The 15,463-nt window shown below is 31.4% G+C and overlaps 1 protein-coding gene and 1 long non-coding RNA gene across 2 annotated transcripts; one reads left to right on the forward strand and one right to left on the reverse strand.

Annotated features, from left to right (window-relative positions):
• Positions 1 to 85: 85 nt before the first annotated feature.
• Positions 86 to 2,903, forward strand: LOC111702747 (uncharacterized). The gene is made up of 4 exons (XR_002765476.1): positions 86 to 117; positions 958 to 997; positions 2,116 to 2,166; positions 2,881 to 2,903. It is a non-coding gene; the product is annotated as an uncharacterized LOC111702747 (long non-coding RNA).
• A 7,546-nt stretch (positions 2,904 to 10,449) lies between these two features.
• LOC111703332 (monocarboxylate transporter 13) lies at positions 10,450 to 13,394 on the reverse strand. Its single transcript, XM_023475239.1, has 6 exons — positions 12,855 to 13,394; positions 12,582 to 12,778; positions 12,201 to 12,512; positions 11,832 to 12,054; positions 11,590 to 11,737; positions 10,450 to 11,066 (listed from the first exon to the last, which is right to left on the reverse strand). Exons 1-6 carry the CDS (start codon positions 13,211 to 13,213, stop codon positions 10,887 to 10,889), a joined length of 1,419 nt encoding a protein of 472 aa, XP_023331007.1. The 5' UTR covers positions 13,214 to 13,394; the 3' UTR covers positions 10,450 to 10,886.
• Between the last annotated feature and the right edge of the window lie 2,069 nt (positions 13,395 to 15,463).

Raw genomic sequence — 15,463 nt, forward strand, 5'->3', positions numbered from 1 at the left:
TTGTACACTGACGTAAGAAAAAGTTGGTTTCAGTAGAGAGAGAGCAAAACTTTTTAATCTACAGGTTCTAATAAAATTTTGTTAAAGTTGGTGTAAGAAGGCTGGAGAACCGGCTCAGTAAGTAATATTTTAAATTAAGGGGATAAGAAAGTTGTAGGCGATTGTATCAATACAATGAAGACGACTTTTCTTAGTTTTGATTTTTAACAAGCTTACAAGTAATCAAAGAGAAGCTTTTGTAAATGACAGCATCTCTTGAATTCTTTGTTTATGTTTATTCATGCTGTTTAACAGCTTAATATAAATTTAAATTAAAATCAAAAGTCGTCTTCAATGTATTTTCTAATACTATTTCTTCGCCACCCAATATTTCAAATTATGAATTTTGTGAAATCAAATAATCTAGGTTTGAAATATCAAAGGTTTATATCATTTGGTTACAAAGATATAGGAATTAGAACATTCTAGTTTGTAGAAAATACTCAACTCCTTTGGTCCCTCTTAATTAACATTTTTGTCCCTTGTTTCTTACGTGAAAATATCAAAATATCATATTTCTGGTTGTTCTAAATTTGTTGTTGTACTAAAAAACCAAATACCTCAGGGTTAAACTGTTAAACGTGCACAAAATTATATCAATATTGATTTAATTTCATACTTTTAAATTCCAAACTTTTAATTACTTTTGAAAGTAGTTAATATGAAAGTAAAAACGTACTATTATACTAAAAGTGTGAACAACAGAAACATAGATGTACGCTGTACAGTGTACCAACGTGTGCAGTGGACCAGTATACAGTGGACCAGTGTACAGTGGACCAGTGTACAGTGGACCAGTTTACAGTGGACCAGTGTACAGTGGACCAGTGTACAGTGGACCAGTGTACAGTGAACCAGTGTACAGTGTGCAGTGCAAAAAAAGACGATTATTTATGTACATAAACTTATGTATTGTAGAGTTTACGCCTCCCACGTGATCAGAGATGAAAACAATAAGGTAAAATTTGTACAGGCAGAAGCCTCTAAATAAACAGAACTGAATTATATACACTAGAATTATCTATGAAAATTTACAATCTGCAAGCGGAAACCTCGTATCATGTTTTTAGCAACTTATATTTGCAATTAAAGTGTTTGAAATTAATAGAAAAACTATTTTTTTTATATCTTAGGATCGTTAATGTTACTGATAGCAAATAGTACATGTATTGTAAGAAGAAAAGGCAAACCGGTTTAAAAAAGAGCCTCTGGTATCATTTACTCTGAAAAGACAGTAATGAGAATTTCTCAATCTGTAAATGTGAATATAATTTGCTACAAATATGATTCCAAGCTTTTGTTTGTCCACTTATATCAAATATCATAGGACGTTTTAATGTTAAAAATGAAAATTTGTTTATAACGACATAAAATAAAGACGACATTTTCATATTTTCCGGAAATGTTCGAAAATCCAGCGCCAGCAAAACGTTATTTAAAAAAAGCAAAATCAAAAATATTATGAAATATTAAGTATATAAAAATGCGTCGAAAAATAATCGATTAGAATTATTTTTAATATCTGAATGATTTGTTAAGAATTAAATTGATTATTTTACGATCCGAGTTGAATGTTTTTCGCCGCAAGCTTTTAAAAGCTAAAATTGTTACTAGGAAGATGGGCGTGAAGCGCGCTAAAAGTTAGTCTTTCATTTTTCGCGAACACTCCCTTTAAAACTCGTTAATAATGACGCGCGATGTTAGCAAACAGATGCATCATAGGTTTTTACTTTGATAACATTAGATGTATTAGTTATAAAACATTATAGAAAATAAAACTGTCAACAAAAAAAACAATTTTCTTTCTAATTTGGCATTTTTTTACAAATAGATTGATAAAAGATTGATTTCTCAATCTGTATATGTGAATAAAATTTGCTACAAATATGATTCCAAGCTTTTGTTTGTCACTTATATCAAATATCATAGATAGTTTTAATGTTAAAACTGAAAATTTGTTTATAAACGTTCGCAGAAATTTTTAGTCTTTCTACTTTTGAATTTTTTTATAAATAGATTGATAAAAAAATAGATTTATTTAATTTTTGAATTAACTCTTTAAGTTGTATATTCTAGGTGACCTGTCCTATACTCATGCGCTGTGTTTGCAGTATATGCAATGCTACGGTAAGGATGATTACCAGATTAGAGAAACAAATTGCGTAGAGTTTTTTCCTCCTTCTTTGCTCCTCCTTCATACTTTATAAAATTAAGAAAACATAAAATTTTTCTGTTTAAAATAGAATAATAATATTTCAATAGTCATCAGAAAACTTTTCTATTTTTCTTGTAAGAATTTGTCAGCATTTAGTATTATGTTTGGGTAAAGATATTAAATCTTTTCCACATACTCTAATTTGATAATCCCAATATTTTTGCAACATAAAGGTGTGAACCTTTGATATTTCAAACTTAGATTATTTAATCTAACAGAATTCATGATTTGAAATATCTAAAGTCTATGACATCGGGTTGAAGTTAGCGATTATAAAATCATAGTTCGTGGCAAAGAGTCAATTCCTTCAATTGAAAATGATTATAAAAATGATAATGATAATGATACTGATAATGACAAGGAAAATGATATTAAAATAAAATAATAAAAAATTATGAAAAATGATAATGATAATGATAATGATAATGATAATGATAATGATAATGATGATAATAATACTAATGATAATGATAATTATGATAAAATCAATAATAATAATAATGATAGTATATTAACAATAATCATGGTACAACGACATTTGTAATAATAATCAAAATATTAATAATAATGATTGTAAATAGGAGTAAAAATAATGTATATATATATTTATATTGGAATTATTTTAGGGAGATAACGCACACAACCCCAGGAAACAGGATTAACAAATTACAAATAAAGTTTATTTTTGAAATGGTTAAGGCACTCAAAACTCCAGCTCATTTGAAGTACTGTACCAACTTGTAGGCAGCTAGACCAGGTTGTACAGTATGTAAACGGTACGGTACGCTAAATGAATCATCCCCTTCTAGGGAGATTAATGTGAAGGAAATGATTATTTGCTCTAATCTCCAATATTCTATATTTTTAAACTGAGGTTTAAACTTTTGTGCTGTTTATCTTGGGTTCTACTATTGATCTCCATCTTGTTAATCTTGGGATCTAACATTTGATCTCCATCTAGTTAATCTTGGGATCTACTATTGATCTCCATCTTGTTAATCTTGGGATCTACTATTGATCTCCATCTTTTTAATCTTGGGATCTACTATTGATCTCCATCTTTTTAATCTTGGGATCTACTATTGATCTCCATCTTGTTAATCTTGGGATCTACTATTGATCTCCATCTTGTTAGTCTTGGGATCTACTATTAATCTCCATCTTGTTAATCTTGGGATCTACTATTGATCTCCATCTTGTTAGTCTTGGGATCTACTATAGATCTCCATCTTGTTAATCTTGGGATCTACTATTAATCTCCATCTTGTTAATCTTGGGATCTACTATTGATCTCCATCTTGTTAATCTTGGGATCTACTATTGATCTCCATCTTGTTAATCTTGGGATCTAATATTGATCTCAATCTTGTTAATCTTGAGATCTACTATTGGATCTCCATCTTGTTAATCTTGGGATCTACTATTGATCTCCATCTTGTTAATCTTGGGATCTAATATTGATCTCAATCTTGTTAATCTTGAGATCTACTATTGGTCTCCATCTTGTTAATCTTGGGATCTACTATTGGTCTCCATCTTGTTCATTTAAATTTAATTCCTCTTGGGTATCCTGTGGTGATCGTATCCTGCAGGGATAACTAAAATTAAACACTTATCTCTCAAATTAATATAATAGATATCGAGATCAAACGTTGTATATAGCGCCATTTTACACAAATATCAAATGTCGTAGACCTTTAGTTTCTTTTTTTCTTTAATCTTAACATTTTTTATTAGAATAAAGGAAACTTTTTATTACATTGAAATAAGATTTTATTTTCTTTCTTTCAGTGAGTCAAAATTTTAACTTTTGAAATGTAAAGTTTATGATTTATTTAAAGAATTTACTTTCTATTCTAAATTGAATTTACTCCTAATATTCTCCAGGGGACAGTTTGTTCGTTGTTCTAAATATTATTTTTTAAAGATTTGACAAATTTTATTTTCGGTTTTGGTTTTATAATTTCGTTGTAATTTAAAATTACTTAAAAGGGTGGAATATCCGATTAGCAAAGGTACCCTTTAAACATTTATCTGAACAAAAATGTGAAAGTTTTTTTAGTTTGAAAAGTGTATATTTCTAACAATTTCCTCAATTGTTTCTGAAACAAAAATGCGCAGGTCACTTTTTAGAGAATCGAACATGCCACTCTATGAATAGAGACTTAAGAGTCACTTAAAATTTCGTGTACAGTCCCTTTGAAAGAGTGTTTTATCTGTGTATTATTAACCCCTGTCGAACTCTAGTCATTGTCCTGAAAACCAAGGATTCAAGTTCTCCCCGGACAAAATCTGTAAAACTAGCTCCAGGTACTAAACCATTCATTCATTCGTCTGTTCTTTCATTCATCCATTCATTTGCTTCATCCTCCCTTTCTTTAATCTATCCTTTCATTTATACTTTGCTTCATTCATCCTTACATTCATCCTTTGCTTCACCCTTTTCTTCGATCACCTAGCTTTATCCTAGCTTTTTATCTTTTATCCTAGATTTCTATCTTTTATCCTAGATTTCTATCTTTTATCTTAGATTTCTATCTTTTATCCTAGATTTTTATCTTTTATCCTAGATTTCTATCTTTTATCCTAGTTTTCTATCTTTTATCCTAGATTTCTATCTTTTATCCTAGTTTTCTTTCTTTTATTCTAGATTTCTATCTTTTATCCTAGATTTCTATCTTTTATCATAGTTTTCTATCTTTTATCCTAGATTTCTATCTTTTATCCTAGTTTTCTATCTTTCATTCTAGCTTTCTAGATTTCTAGATTTCTATCTTTTATCCTGGCTTTCTATCTTTTATCCTAGCTTTCTTTCTTTTATCCTAGCTTTCTTTCTTTTATCCTAGCTTTCTTTCTTTTATCCTAGCTTTCTATCTTTTATCCTGGCTTTCTTTCTTTTATCGCTTTCTTTCTTTTATCCTAGCTTTCTTTCTTTTATCCTAGCTTTCTATCTTTTATCCTGGCTTTCTTTCTTTTATCCTAGCTTTCTCTAGGTCCCTTTAAAACAAAATAGAATACTAATATATATATATTTACTGTTTAGAAGCATATTTACATTTTTTCCAGGAAATCCAAGGAAAAACTGAGAAAATCTGATTAAGAGATAAACAGGATGGTTCAGCTACGGTTTATCAAAGAACATAAATTGTATAGGTTTATAAATGAATGAAAAATACTGAAATCCTTAATATGTATTTTTCCAAATTTCTTGAAAATGCTTATTTTTAAACCAAAGCCTCTTGAATATGTTTGTTTTCAAGCCCAAAATCTCATACGTTTGTTTTCAAACCAATATTTCTTAAATATCTTTGTTTTCAAACCAATATCTCATAAACATCTTTGTTTTCAAGCCAACATCTCTTAAATTCGTTTGTTTTCAAACTATCTCTTAGATGTGGTTGTTTTCAAACTAATATATTTTCTATATGTTTTTCTAATCAATATCCCTTTAATACTTTTGTCTTCAAACCAATATTTTTTCAATATGTTTTTTTCAAACTAATATCTCTAAAATATGTTTGTTTTCAATCCAATATCTTTTCAATATGTTTTTTAATCAATATCCTTCTAATACGCTTGTTTTTAAACCAAAATATCTTTTTGTATATATATGTTTATTTACTAAGTTTAGTTTCTTAAATATGTTTATATTAGAACCTACATCTCTTAAATATGTTTATTTTCTAAGTTTAGTCTCTTAAATATGCTTATTTTAGAACCAACATCTCTTAAATATGTTTATTTTCTAAGTTTAGTTTCTTAAATATGCTGATTTTAAAACAAACATCTCTTAAATATGTTTATTTTCAATCAATAGTCTTTGAATCTGTTCAAACTAAAATTTCTATAATATGCTTATTTCTAACCTAAAATGTCAGATTTAAATTTACATGTTTGATGTACATATACATAGTATGTACATATACATAGTATGTACACGAGATATATGATTTATGTATGTCTTCATGTATCACTATAGTTATGATTATTTATATCGTAATTATATATATTTCTGCCAATAAATACCAATATATTTTGAGCGTGAAATAACTTCAAATTAGTTTAAGGGTATATATAATATATATAAATATTGAGAAAGTTTAATTCGAAACAAATACTTTCAACTTATTTCAAGACACTTGTTCATCCAAGATTCATCGTCCTGGCTGACCACTTTATTCCCTTGTTGACCACTTTATTGTCCTGGTTGACCAATTTATTGTCCCGGGTGACATCATTTGTATTGTCCTGTCTGTACATTTGATTTTCCCGGCTTTGCACATTATTCATGTACCGACTGACATCTGTATTGTCCCGGCTGCCATCCTTATTGTAGGGAAGGGCATCTAATCTATATTGTTATGGCTCGCCACTTTATTGCCCCAGCTGACGACTTTCTTGTCCTGGCTGAATTGTCTGGATACCACTTTATTTTCCCGGATGACCACTTCATTATCCCAGCTGACCACTTCATTTGTCCCAGCTGACCACTTCATTATCCCAGCTGACCACTTCATTATCCCAGCTGACCACTTCATTGTCCCAGCTGACCACTTCATTGTCCCAGCTGACCACTTCATTATTTTTCCGAAAACAACAAATTATTATTATTATTCACCCTCTACAGTGTATATTGTACATTGTACCTCCAAATAAAAAAACATTTTAAAAGCGTAGAAACTTAAAATAATTTTACATTATTCTTTACTTAAATAGGAAATTTGGAAATACAAAAATAGAGTCTAGTAACAAGTATCTCAAGGTTGTCCTTCATTATTGTTACTTTTTCTTATTTATATCTTAACAATAAACCTCGCCGAAAAAATAAGTTATTATAAGATAATGCTAAATTATGTTTATGATATAACTGAACAATTTTGATCTCATTAAGATGTTAAAATATCAAAATGGGACCAAGGTCCAAGGTATTTTCAGTTTTATAACTTTTTTTCAAATCTAAGTACCACAAAGTCAAAATGTAAGTAAACGAAGAATTTCAACCAAAATTAAAAATGTAAAGACGTAGTACCAATTAGTATAAGAAATCAAAGATACAATTTGAAATAATGCGCAAAAGCTTCAGTTAGAATTAGGGATGTTAATTATTTATGAAAACGATCGTTATTTGTTTCGTTTTTAAAAACGATCCACTCGTTTTGAACTTTTAAAAAACGAATAACGATCGTTTTTGAAAACGATCGTTTTTTATACGATTGTTTTTTTTAAAGACGATCGCTTTTGAAAAAACAATCGTTTTTGAAAAAAAAAAATTTATTGACAATTATGTTAACGATCGTTAACGAAACGACGAACTTTATAAAAACGGTAGTTTTTAAAAAAAAATTACATGCAACTTTATAGAATGTCGTCTTACATGAAGTTAAAAAGTTGTGGGTAGGGTTTCCAGTCGTAATTACGTTACTTGTTACTTACGCAGCAACATTACGCGTAATTACGCATTTATTACGTTTACGAAAGAAAAACTAGTTTCGCGTAATTAAGGCGTAATTACGCAAAATTACGTAATACGAAACAATTTCGTAATAAATAAAGTACATTTTAATTCTCAGAAATAATTATAGCGGGAAAGTATGTGTAAGGATATGCCCGCTACAACCATGTCAAAAATATTTTGATGATTTTATTGACATATTTTTCAAACAAGGAAGGTAAACTTGAGAAAGTAGGTTGAAATATCAGTGGCGTAAAATAGGCGGGTTATTGGGGTTATGTACCCCCACCTCCTAGAATCCTGGGGGTAATTACCCCCCCCTAGAATCCTGGGGTAAATATCCCCCCCTAGAATTTGTTTTTAAAAAAGGTTGATTTTAAAATTGAATATCTTTAAAATTTGCACGAAAATAATTCAAATGTGCAGATACTTCAAACTTTGAATTATTTTGGTGAAATATTCTAAGTTTGAAATATCAAAGGTTTCCACCACTCGGTGCAAAGATTTAGGGATTAGAATATTTGAGTTTGTGGCAAAAACTCAGTTCCAAATCTAGAGAATATTCTGGCAAACTTCTAACTGATTATAATATTTGATAACCTGTTTATCTTCTTTAAACGAACTTCTATAAAATCGAAAAGGAAATAAGATTATAAATGTTGGTTAGAATGATTAATCATATATTCAATAACTTCAGGAGAAAACGTAACATTATCTGTACTTTTTCAATGTAGGTGATTAAAATTATATATGTATTTTGATAATATAATAATAAAACTGATTATTTCTTGTAATTATATCTGTAATTGAACAAGGTACTTAACAAATTTTCTTTGGCGCTCCGCGCACACATGAAAAGAATTGACTGACTCATACGTTAATTTTACAGCTGTTGAAAGTGTAAATGTTTTTAAAAACACAAGAAAAGAAAAAGAATTTAATTGAACACAGCCAAATCTGCATGCAACAACTGAAAATTTCCTTTTTTCGACGTCAAACCCTTAAAAAAGAACTTTTATTTTTAAAATTTTTTCTAAAGATGAAAATTGAAAATTTATAGATTATGTTGTTGGCCCTTTGTTAAACTTCTTAGTTTTCGAACGTGAAAATTACATCAACATAGTATTGGCTGAAATTTCTGATTCAACTTGCGTGACATTATTTTCCTTGTAAGTTAGTTGGTTTATTTAAATTAAAAGTTAAAACTTCAAAATTTCATAGACGTAATTATTGCAAAATTTCGCAAAATTACTTTGTAGAAATTGAAGTTTTGCTAATTACGCGCAATACAAAATTTCGCGAAATTACCTCGTAGAAATTACGCGAAATTAGGCCGTAATTATGCGTAATTATAGTTTCGCTTATTACGCGTAATCATTACGAAATTTTGCGAAATTACGTTGTAGAAATTACGCCGTAATTTCGCGAAATGAATATTTCCCCAATTACGCGTAATCCTGCGAAATTACACGAAATGAACGAAATGCACGTAATTACGCGTAAGAGAATAATCTATTACGTTGGAAACCCTAGTTGCAGGGGAGCTAAAACTTCTTTATATTTTCTTAAAAACGAAGGGTCGTCGTTAACGATCTTTAACGAAACGATGATTTTTATAAAAACGATTGTTTTGAAAAACAGTCATTTTTAAAAACGATTGTTTTGTTTTCGATTTTTCGTCGTCGTTTTCATAACGAAAAGATCGTTTTTCAAAAAAATGAAAACGTTAGGATCCCTAGTTAGAATAAACAAAGAAATCCAATGAAAGGAAACAAAGCTAATATAGTACTGAATAGATAAGACCAAAGTTTCATTGAAAAAAACCAGGAAAGTTCCAGTAGATTGGAATAAACTTTTTTACTTTTGATAAACGAATAAAAGGTTCAATTGAAGCTAAGGAAGCAAAGCTTCAATAGGAATAAAGAACTTGGGGTAAAAATTAAAAAAGAACTTTAATTAAAGCAAACATCCAATCGGAATACAATACGCTGAAGTTCAATTTTTAAAAAAAATTTCTAATGAATTTAAATAAACTAAGACCTTTCGATTATAGTTAACGAGGCCTTTCAAAATTAGCCAAAGTATGATTGAATGATGGACAAGGAATGGAAGATCAAGAAGAAAGAACGAAAAACAAGAAATATAGAAGTCTCAAAATGTTTCCATATTGAAATTGAAAAATATTGTAAAATTTAATTAAAATGAAGTATTTAAGTTAAAAATAGTTAAAGAGGCCTTGTTTTAAAGGAACAAAGCAAATTTTAAATTGTTGCAAATGAAACACAAAAATGAAGCATCCCCTAATTTTAGTTTTATCAAATCTTTTATTTCCAATAAACGGGTTTTAAAATTTTCTTGTAAATACGAAGAAATAAGAGAGGTTCCAATGGATTGAAATTGAATATTTCAATTGTAAGAAACGAACCATAGTTTCCATATCAAGTCGCATTAGATAATAACGGGTTAAACGTTGATCTAAAATAAACCAGGCGTTTCAATTTAAGCGAAGTTTGAATTGGAATAGGAAAATTATTTTAAATAAAATAAGAAATATAATTATAGCAAACATCCAAGTTTTAGTTAAAAACATCATTTGGTAATACAAGAAACTCAATTCTATCACTGCACCTATCCATTTGTAATAAACGGAATAAAGTTTCAGATGAAAAATCTAATGTACATTACGTAGAAAGGAAATGGAAAAACCTCAACAGCAACAATAGCTTCAGCTGCTAGTTTATGATTAATTATATACAATTTTATTTTATAATCGTAAATTTTATAAAAATTGACAATCGACAGCTGTCTATAGTTCGTGTATACTATGCGTGATGTGTAAGTTTAAAGGGATTGTAATCGTAATTTAAAGAAAAAAAAATTTTTGCGGTATTAAAAAGTGATATTGGAATAAGAAAATTACATAAAAAACTTCCATGTACGTCAGCCAGTTAAGAATTATCCGCAAAAACGCAGATAATACGACTTTTTATTGAGAGAACTTAGACATTCTCCTTCATCCATAATCCGTCAAAGGTTTAACGTGTACCGTTGTGAATCTGTTATAACCTTCTTTGCATGCAAGGTCACTTAAAATTACGTTTACAGTCCCTTTAAATGGCAGTTTGAATTGCATGAGATCTGTCAATAAGATAAATCTGAAATAAAGATTAATAGTTTAAATCAGAGGATCTCTTGGTATCTCATCCTATGTTTAGTTCTCCGGTCCTGGATATATGCTAGCATGAAAACTGAGGTTGAACAGCTGAGACACACTGTAGAGAGGAGCAGAGCAATCCTAGAAGATTGAAAATAGTCCACAGCTAATCCAGCAATAGGAGATCCTAGCAGCGCCGCCAATCCCTTAATATTTAGAAAATAAATATAAAGCGTTTTTTTCAAGTAACGATATAAAAAAATTTCATATAAATAATTTCAATTATTTATCAAATAGTTAATAATAATAATTGATTAAATCAGTTCACAGACGCTTTCTCGACAGACTACTTTCCGATAAATATTTAATAATGAACCAAGATATCCTTTAAAATCTGCAAAATATAAAGACTTTTGAAATTTATAAAAGAAACAAAAAGAAAGGATTCTTTTTAATGAAATATTTTCGCCGCTAGGCACACAACATTAATAAAAAGCATTTCTTTTCATATCCGTCTTCAATTTGCATTATAATAGATCAGGTTAAACTAAATTAAATTGAACAAACAACTAAAATTTTATATGTTTTCAAACATAACTTCTCTGGTTAGAAAGATATGGAGAAGAACAATTATATGTTTTGCATTTCTAATATGTGACCAAATAATTTATTGTTCTATGCTTAAAAAAAACAAATTTTTCCAGTTTGAGTGGGTTGGATGATAATTACCTGGATGGCGGTCATAAGACCGAAAGCTGGTGGAAGGAGATGAAGACTGAGAATACTAAGCAGAATTGGAGAACAGGCAGCAATCCAGACTCCGGTAAATAATCCGTACAAGCAGGAGAACACTAGGAACGAAGCGTACCCAGAGCACCTGGAGGATAAAACAAATTGGTCCGGGTCAAGATAGAAAATTTCTTTCAATTAAAAAAAACTTTTAATTAAGGATAATTGAAAAAATGATTTACCAAGTCAAGAAGACAGGTTGGAAAGCAGCTCCAAGTATAACTAGACCAGTGAGTAGGATGGGATTACTCCATGGTTGATCGTCAATCCATCCAGAGAGAATACGTCCCACACTGCTTGCAATTCCTATAGCTGAGATGAGGAAGGCTGCCTGGGTTGGGAGAATTCCTGTTGACTCCGCTAGCTCCGGGAGATAAGTAAACGGAACAAACAAGGCTAGAGTTCCTAAACAAAATCATTTAATTACTAGCTTGGGAACCCAGCGTTGCCCGGGGAGGCATAGTTAGTCCAACCATTTACCCGCGCTTTGTCGTGAATTACGATATTACTTTATGCTCCAATTAGATCTAGAAAGGGTTTGGCTGATTTACCTAGCACATCAGCTAAAGCTACGATGAGGAAAGTTGGAAGGTTCGGATGATAAAACAATTCTTCTCCAAGTATACAGCATCCAACCTGCTGGAGAAGAGATCTATTTTTAGTTCCAGGATAGAATATCGGGGTTGAACCGTCCTCCTCATCCTCGTTCTGGACAGGACTCATTGTAGCAGAGCAAGCCAAGCAGATGATACACATCCCACTCAATACAACTAAGGTCCATCTCCATCCCATACTGCTGAGTATAACTGCCTCTAGAGGAGCAACTACAAAGGTTCCGATTCCAGTTCCACAAACACAAATACCTGAATACAGATTATGATAAGTTTGAATTTTAAAAGTTAAATAAAAATCTTGATGGATGGAAAACTTACCGAGGGCTAAAGATCTCCGTTCTGTAAAATGCTCGGCTACTGCAACTATGGCTGGTATATACATGAACCCAAACCCTACTCCGGTGATAACAGAGTAGGTGAGGAGCAGAGAGGGTAAATCCCAAGAGAAACTTGATAGAATTAATCCCAGAGCTGCAATAATATTTCCGAAACTGCAAACTTTTCTTGTTCCATACCTTAACAAGATAAATGTTAGAAATAAGATATTATAAAACAAATACTGGTTTGAATATCTCTTGTAGTTAAAAGTACCTGGAGGTAGCCTTGGAGGCAATAAGTCCTGAGATGGAGTATACTCCGGTTTGGAGGCTCCCAACTATAGATATCCCTCCTCGTCCTACTCCTAGTTCTGCTACTAGAGGATCCAATAGGACTCCAAAACTGTATCCTACTCCATCCAGGACGCTTAGGGTTAGAAATCCAGCTACAAGTACAACCCAGCACCATCGACTGTTCCTCTTTACTTCTGTATTCCTCCCTGGTTGGGATTCCTCCGCGGAGAAGTAGAGCTCAGATTGATCAATGGCTAGATCACTGGGTTTATAGTTGACTTCGGTCTCGCAGAGGAATTGAACCATGAGAGGGTTAGATTCTTCTTGTTTCGGAGACATGGTTAATGAATGATTTATGATTTACAGAATGTATTTATAATTTATATCTTAGTAATATTTCAGAATGGATGACAAGAAATGGTTTCAGAATGAATGATGGTAAAATGCAAGTTTTCGCTAGGAGGAGACAGCTCTGATCATGATGACAACCCGGAGAACACTGTGTCGGAGAGGATCCTGTTGGGACATATTTATATCTTTATTCCTTATCCAGTTCAATCCTGATCCAGAGCACATTCATATATCATTTGAATAAGTTATAAACACGTTTTTACCCGTATTCAACATAGATTTTTTGTATACAAAGAGAAGTACAAGAAAACTGTAATTTTTTTATTTTGGGGTGAAATCAGCCCCACATCGCAGATTTTATCAAGAATATGAACGATAAAAAACGCAAAATAAATATAAAAAATAGTGCTTCATAAAACTACAATTGCAGCTGATGTTAATATTCTTTTGAGTCTTATCAATCCAAATAATATGATTTGTAAAAAAAACTAATTAGTGATGAAAAATGAAAGAAACGAAGAAATAAATTCAATTTCTAGCTCTGAAAATTGCAAAAATTGCAACAACAAAATTTTTTTTGAACCCATAAATTACGCTTTCTTCCTCCCCTCTTGTATAACATGACGTAAATTTTTATAGAAATTCAAAGTTTCTTTGTAAACAACGGAATTCCAAAAATGTTCGAAGATGGCAAAGGGCGTATCAAAAAAAATAATATGAACCTTTCAGCAGAGGCGTATTCAGAGAGGGGGCTAGGGAAATCTATGGATTTCAAGGGGTTTTCAGACCCCAATGGGTGCTGAACCCCCCCCCCCCCTGGAAAGAAAGAAAAAATTAAGCCCCTGGACAAATTTCTAACCAGGGGGATGATAGTTTCCTACTTGTGTGCTCAGTTAGCTGTACTGTACACTTACAACTGTTTACTAATACTGATATACTATAGGTTAGACCAGAATCTTCTTATAATAAACAAATATGCAGTACGCTCTAGGTATAGTTGATGGCCTTTACAATTATAGTAAAGGATTAGCCTACACATCACTCTATACACTATAACCTCGTTGGTTCTAACTTTTCTATTTTTTTAAACAAAAATATTATATACTTTATCATTATTACTCACTTCACCGGGAATTTCATAATGAACGTGCTATATAGTAGTCATCGTGCTAACTTACCGGAATTTCTCCAAAAAGTTTAGGACATTTCCAAAATATTTATCTCAATTGAATGAAAATAAAATTGTAATCAACTTTTATTTTGACTTCTGCTCTGTTTCAAAGCTTATTTGATCTAGAAATAGCCATTGAAATAAGACAAGTACACAAACGTTTCATAAAATTACCTAAAACACTAATATTTTGGCAAGACATGCAAAACATTTTTTGGAATTTATTTTCTGTTTATCTCGAAGGTTCTTGTCTTAGTAGATTATATTTTATCCCTCGCTAAAGCTCGGAACAGAATTAAATCTAAAAAGACTTGAACCTTCTCGATAAAGAGAAAAAAAAATTCCAAAAACTTTAAAACATTGCTAATCAAAATAGCAGTGTTATACGTAGATATTGAGGTAAGGATGAGGGGTAGTGAGCTGTATGGATGAGGAGTAGTGAGGTAAGATTGAGGGATAGTGATGTAAGGATGAGGGGTAGTGAGCTGTATGGATGAGGAATAGTGAGGTAAGATTGAGGGATAGTGATGTAAGGATTGAGGGGTAGTGAGCTGTATGGATGAGGAGTAGTGAGGTAAGATTGAGGGATAGTGATGTAAGGATGAGGGGTAGTGAGGTAAGGATGATGGGAAGTGAGGTAAGGATGAGGAGTATTGAGTTAAGAATGAGGGATAGTGATGTAAGGATGAGGGGTAGTGAGGTAAGGATAGTAAGGTAAGAATGAGGGGTAGTGAGGTAAGGATGACGGGTAGTGATGTAAGGATGCGGGGTAGTATGGTAAGAATGAGTGGTAGTGATGTAAGGATGAGGGGTAGTGAGTAGTGAGGTAAGGATGAGGGGTAGTGAGGTAAGGATGAAGGGTAGTGAGTAGTGAGGTAAGGATGAGGGGTAGTGAGGTAAGAATGAGGGGTAGTGAGGTAAGGATGAGGGGAAGTGATGTAAGGATGAGGGGTAGTGAGGTAAGAATAAGGTCTATTGAAAGAAAACTGATATTAAAATTGACGAATAAACAATTCCCTAGAAACAGGGCATTTATTAAACCTTGTACCTAGGATCCTTATCTTTTT

This window comes from Eurytemora carolleeae, unplaced genomic scaffold (genome assembly GCF_000591075.1).
Source record: "Eurytemora carolleeae unplaced genomic scaffold, Eaff_2.0 scaffold17, whole genome shotgun sequence".
Taxonomy (NCBI): Eukaryota; Metazoa; Arthropoda; class Copepoda; order Calanoida; family Temoridae; genus Eurytemora; species Eurytemora carolleeae.

What these genes read in the sequence shown, in the direction of transcription:
- LOC111703332 (XM_023475239.1), bottom strand. Translation starts at nt 13,213, where the DNA reads ATGTCTCCGAAACAAGAAGAATCTAACCCTCTCATGGTTCAATTCCTC. An exon ending in CAACCTGTCTTCTTGACTTG is followed by an intron (nt 11,738 to 11,831) that starts GTAAATCATTTT and finishes TTTATCCTCCAG; the next exon opens with GTGCTCTGGGTACGCTTCGT. An exon ending in GTCTTATGACCGCCATCCAG is followed by an intron (nt 11,067 to 11,589) that starts GTAATTATCATC and finishes CTAAATATTAAG; the next exon opens with GGATTGGCGGCGCTGCTAGG.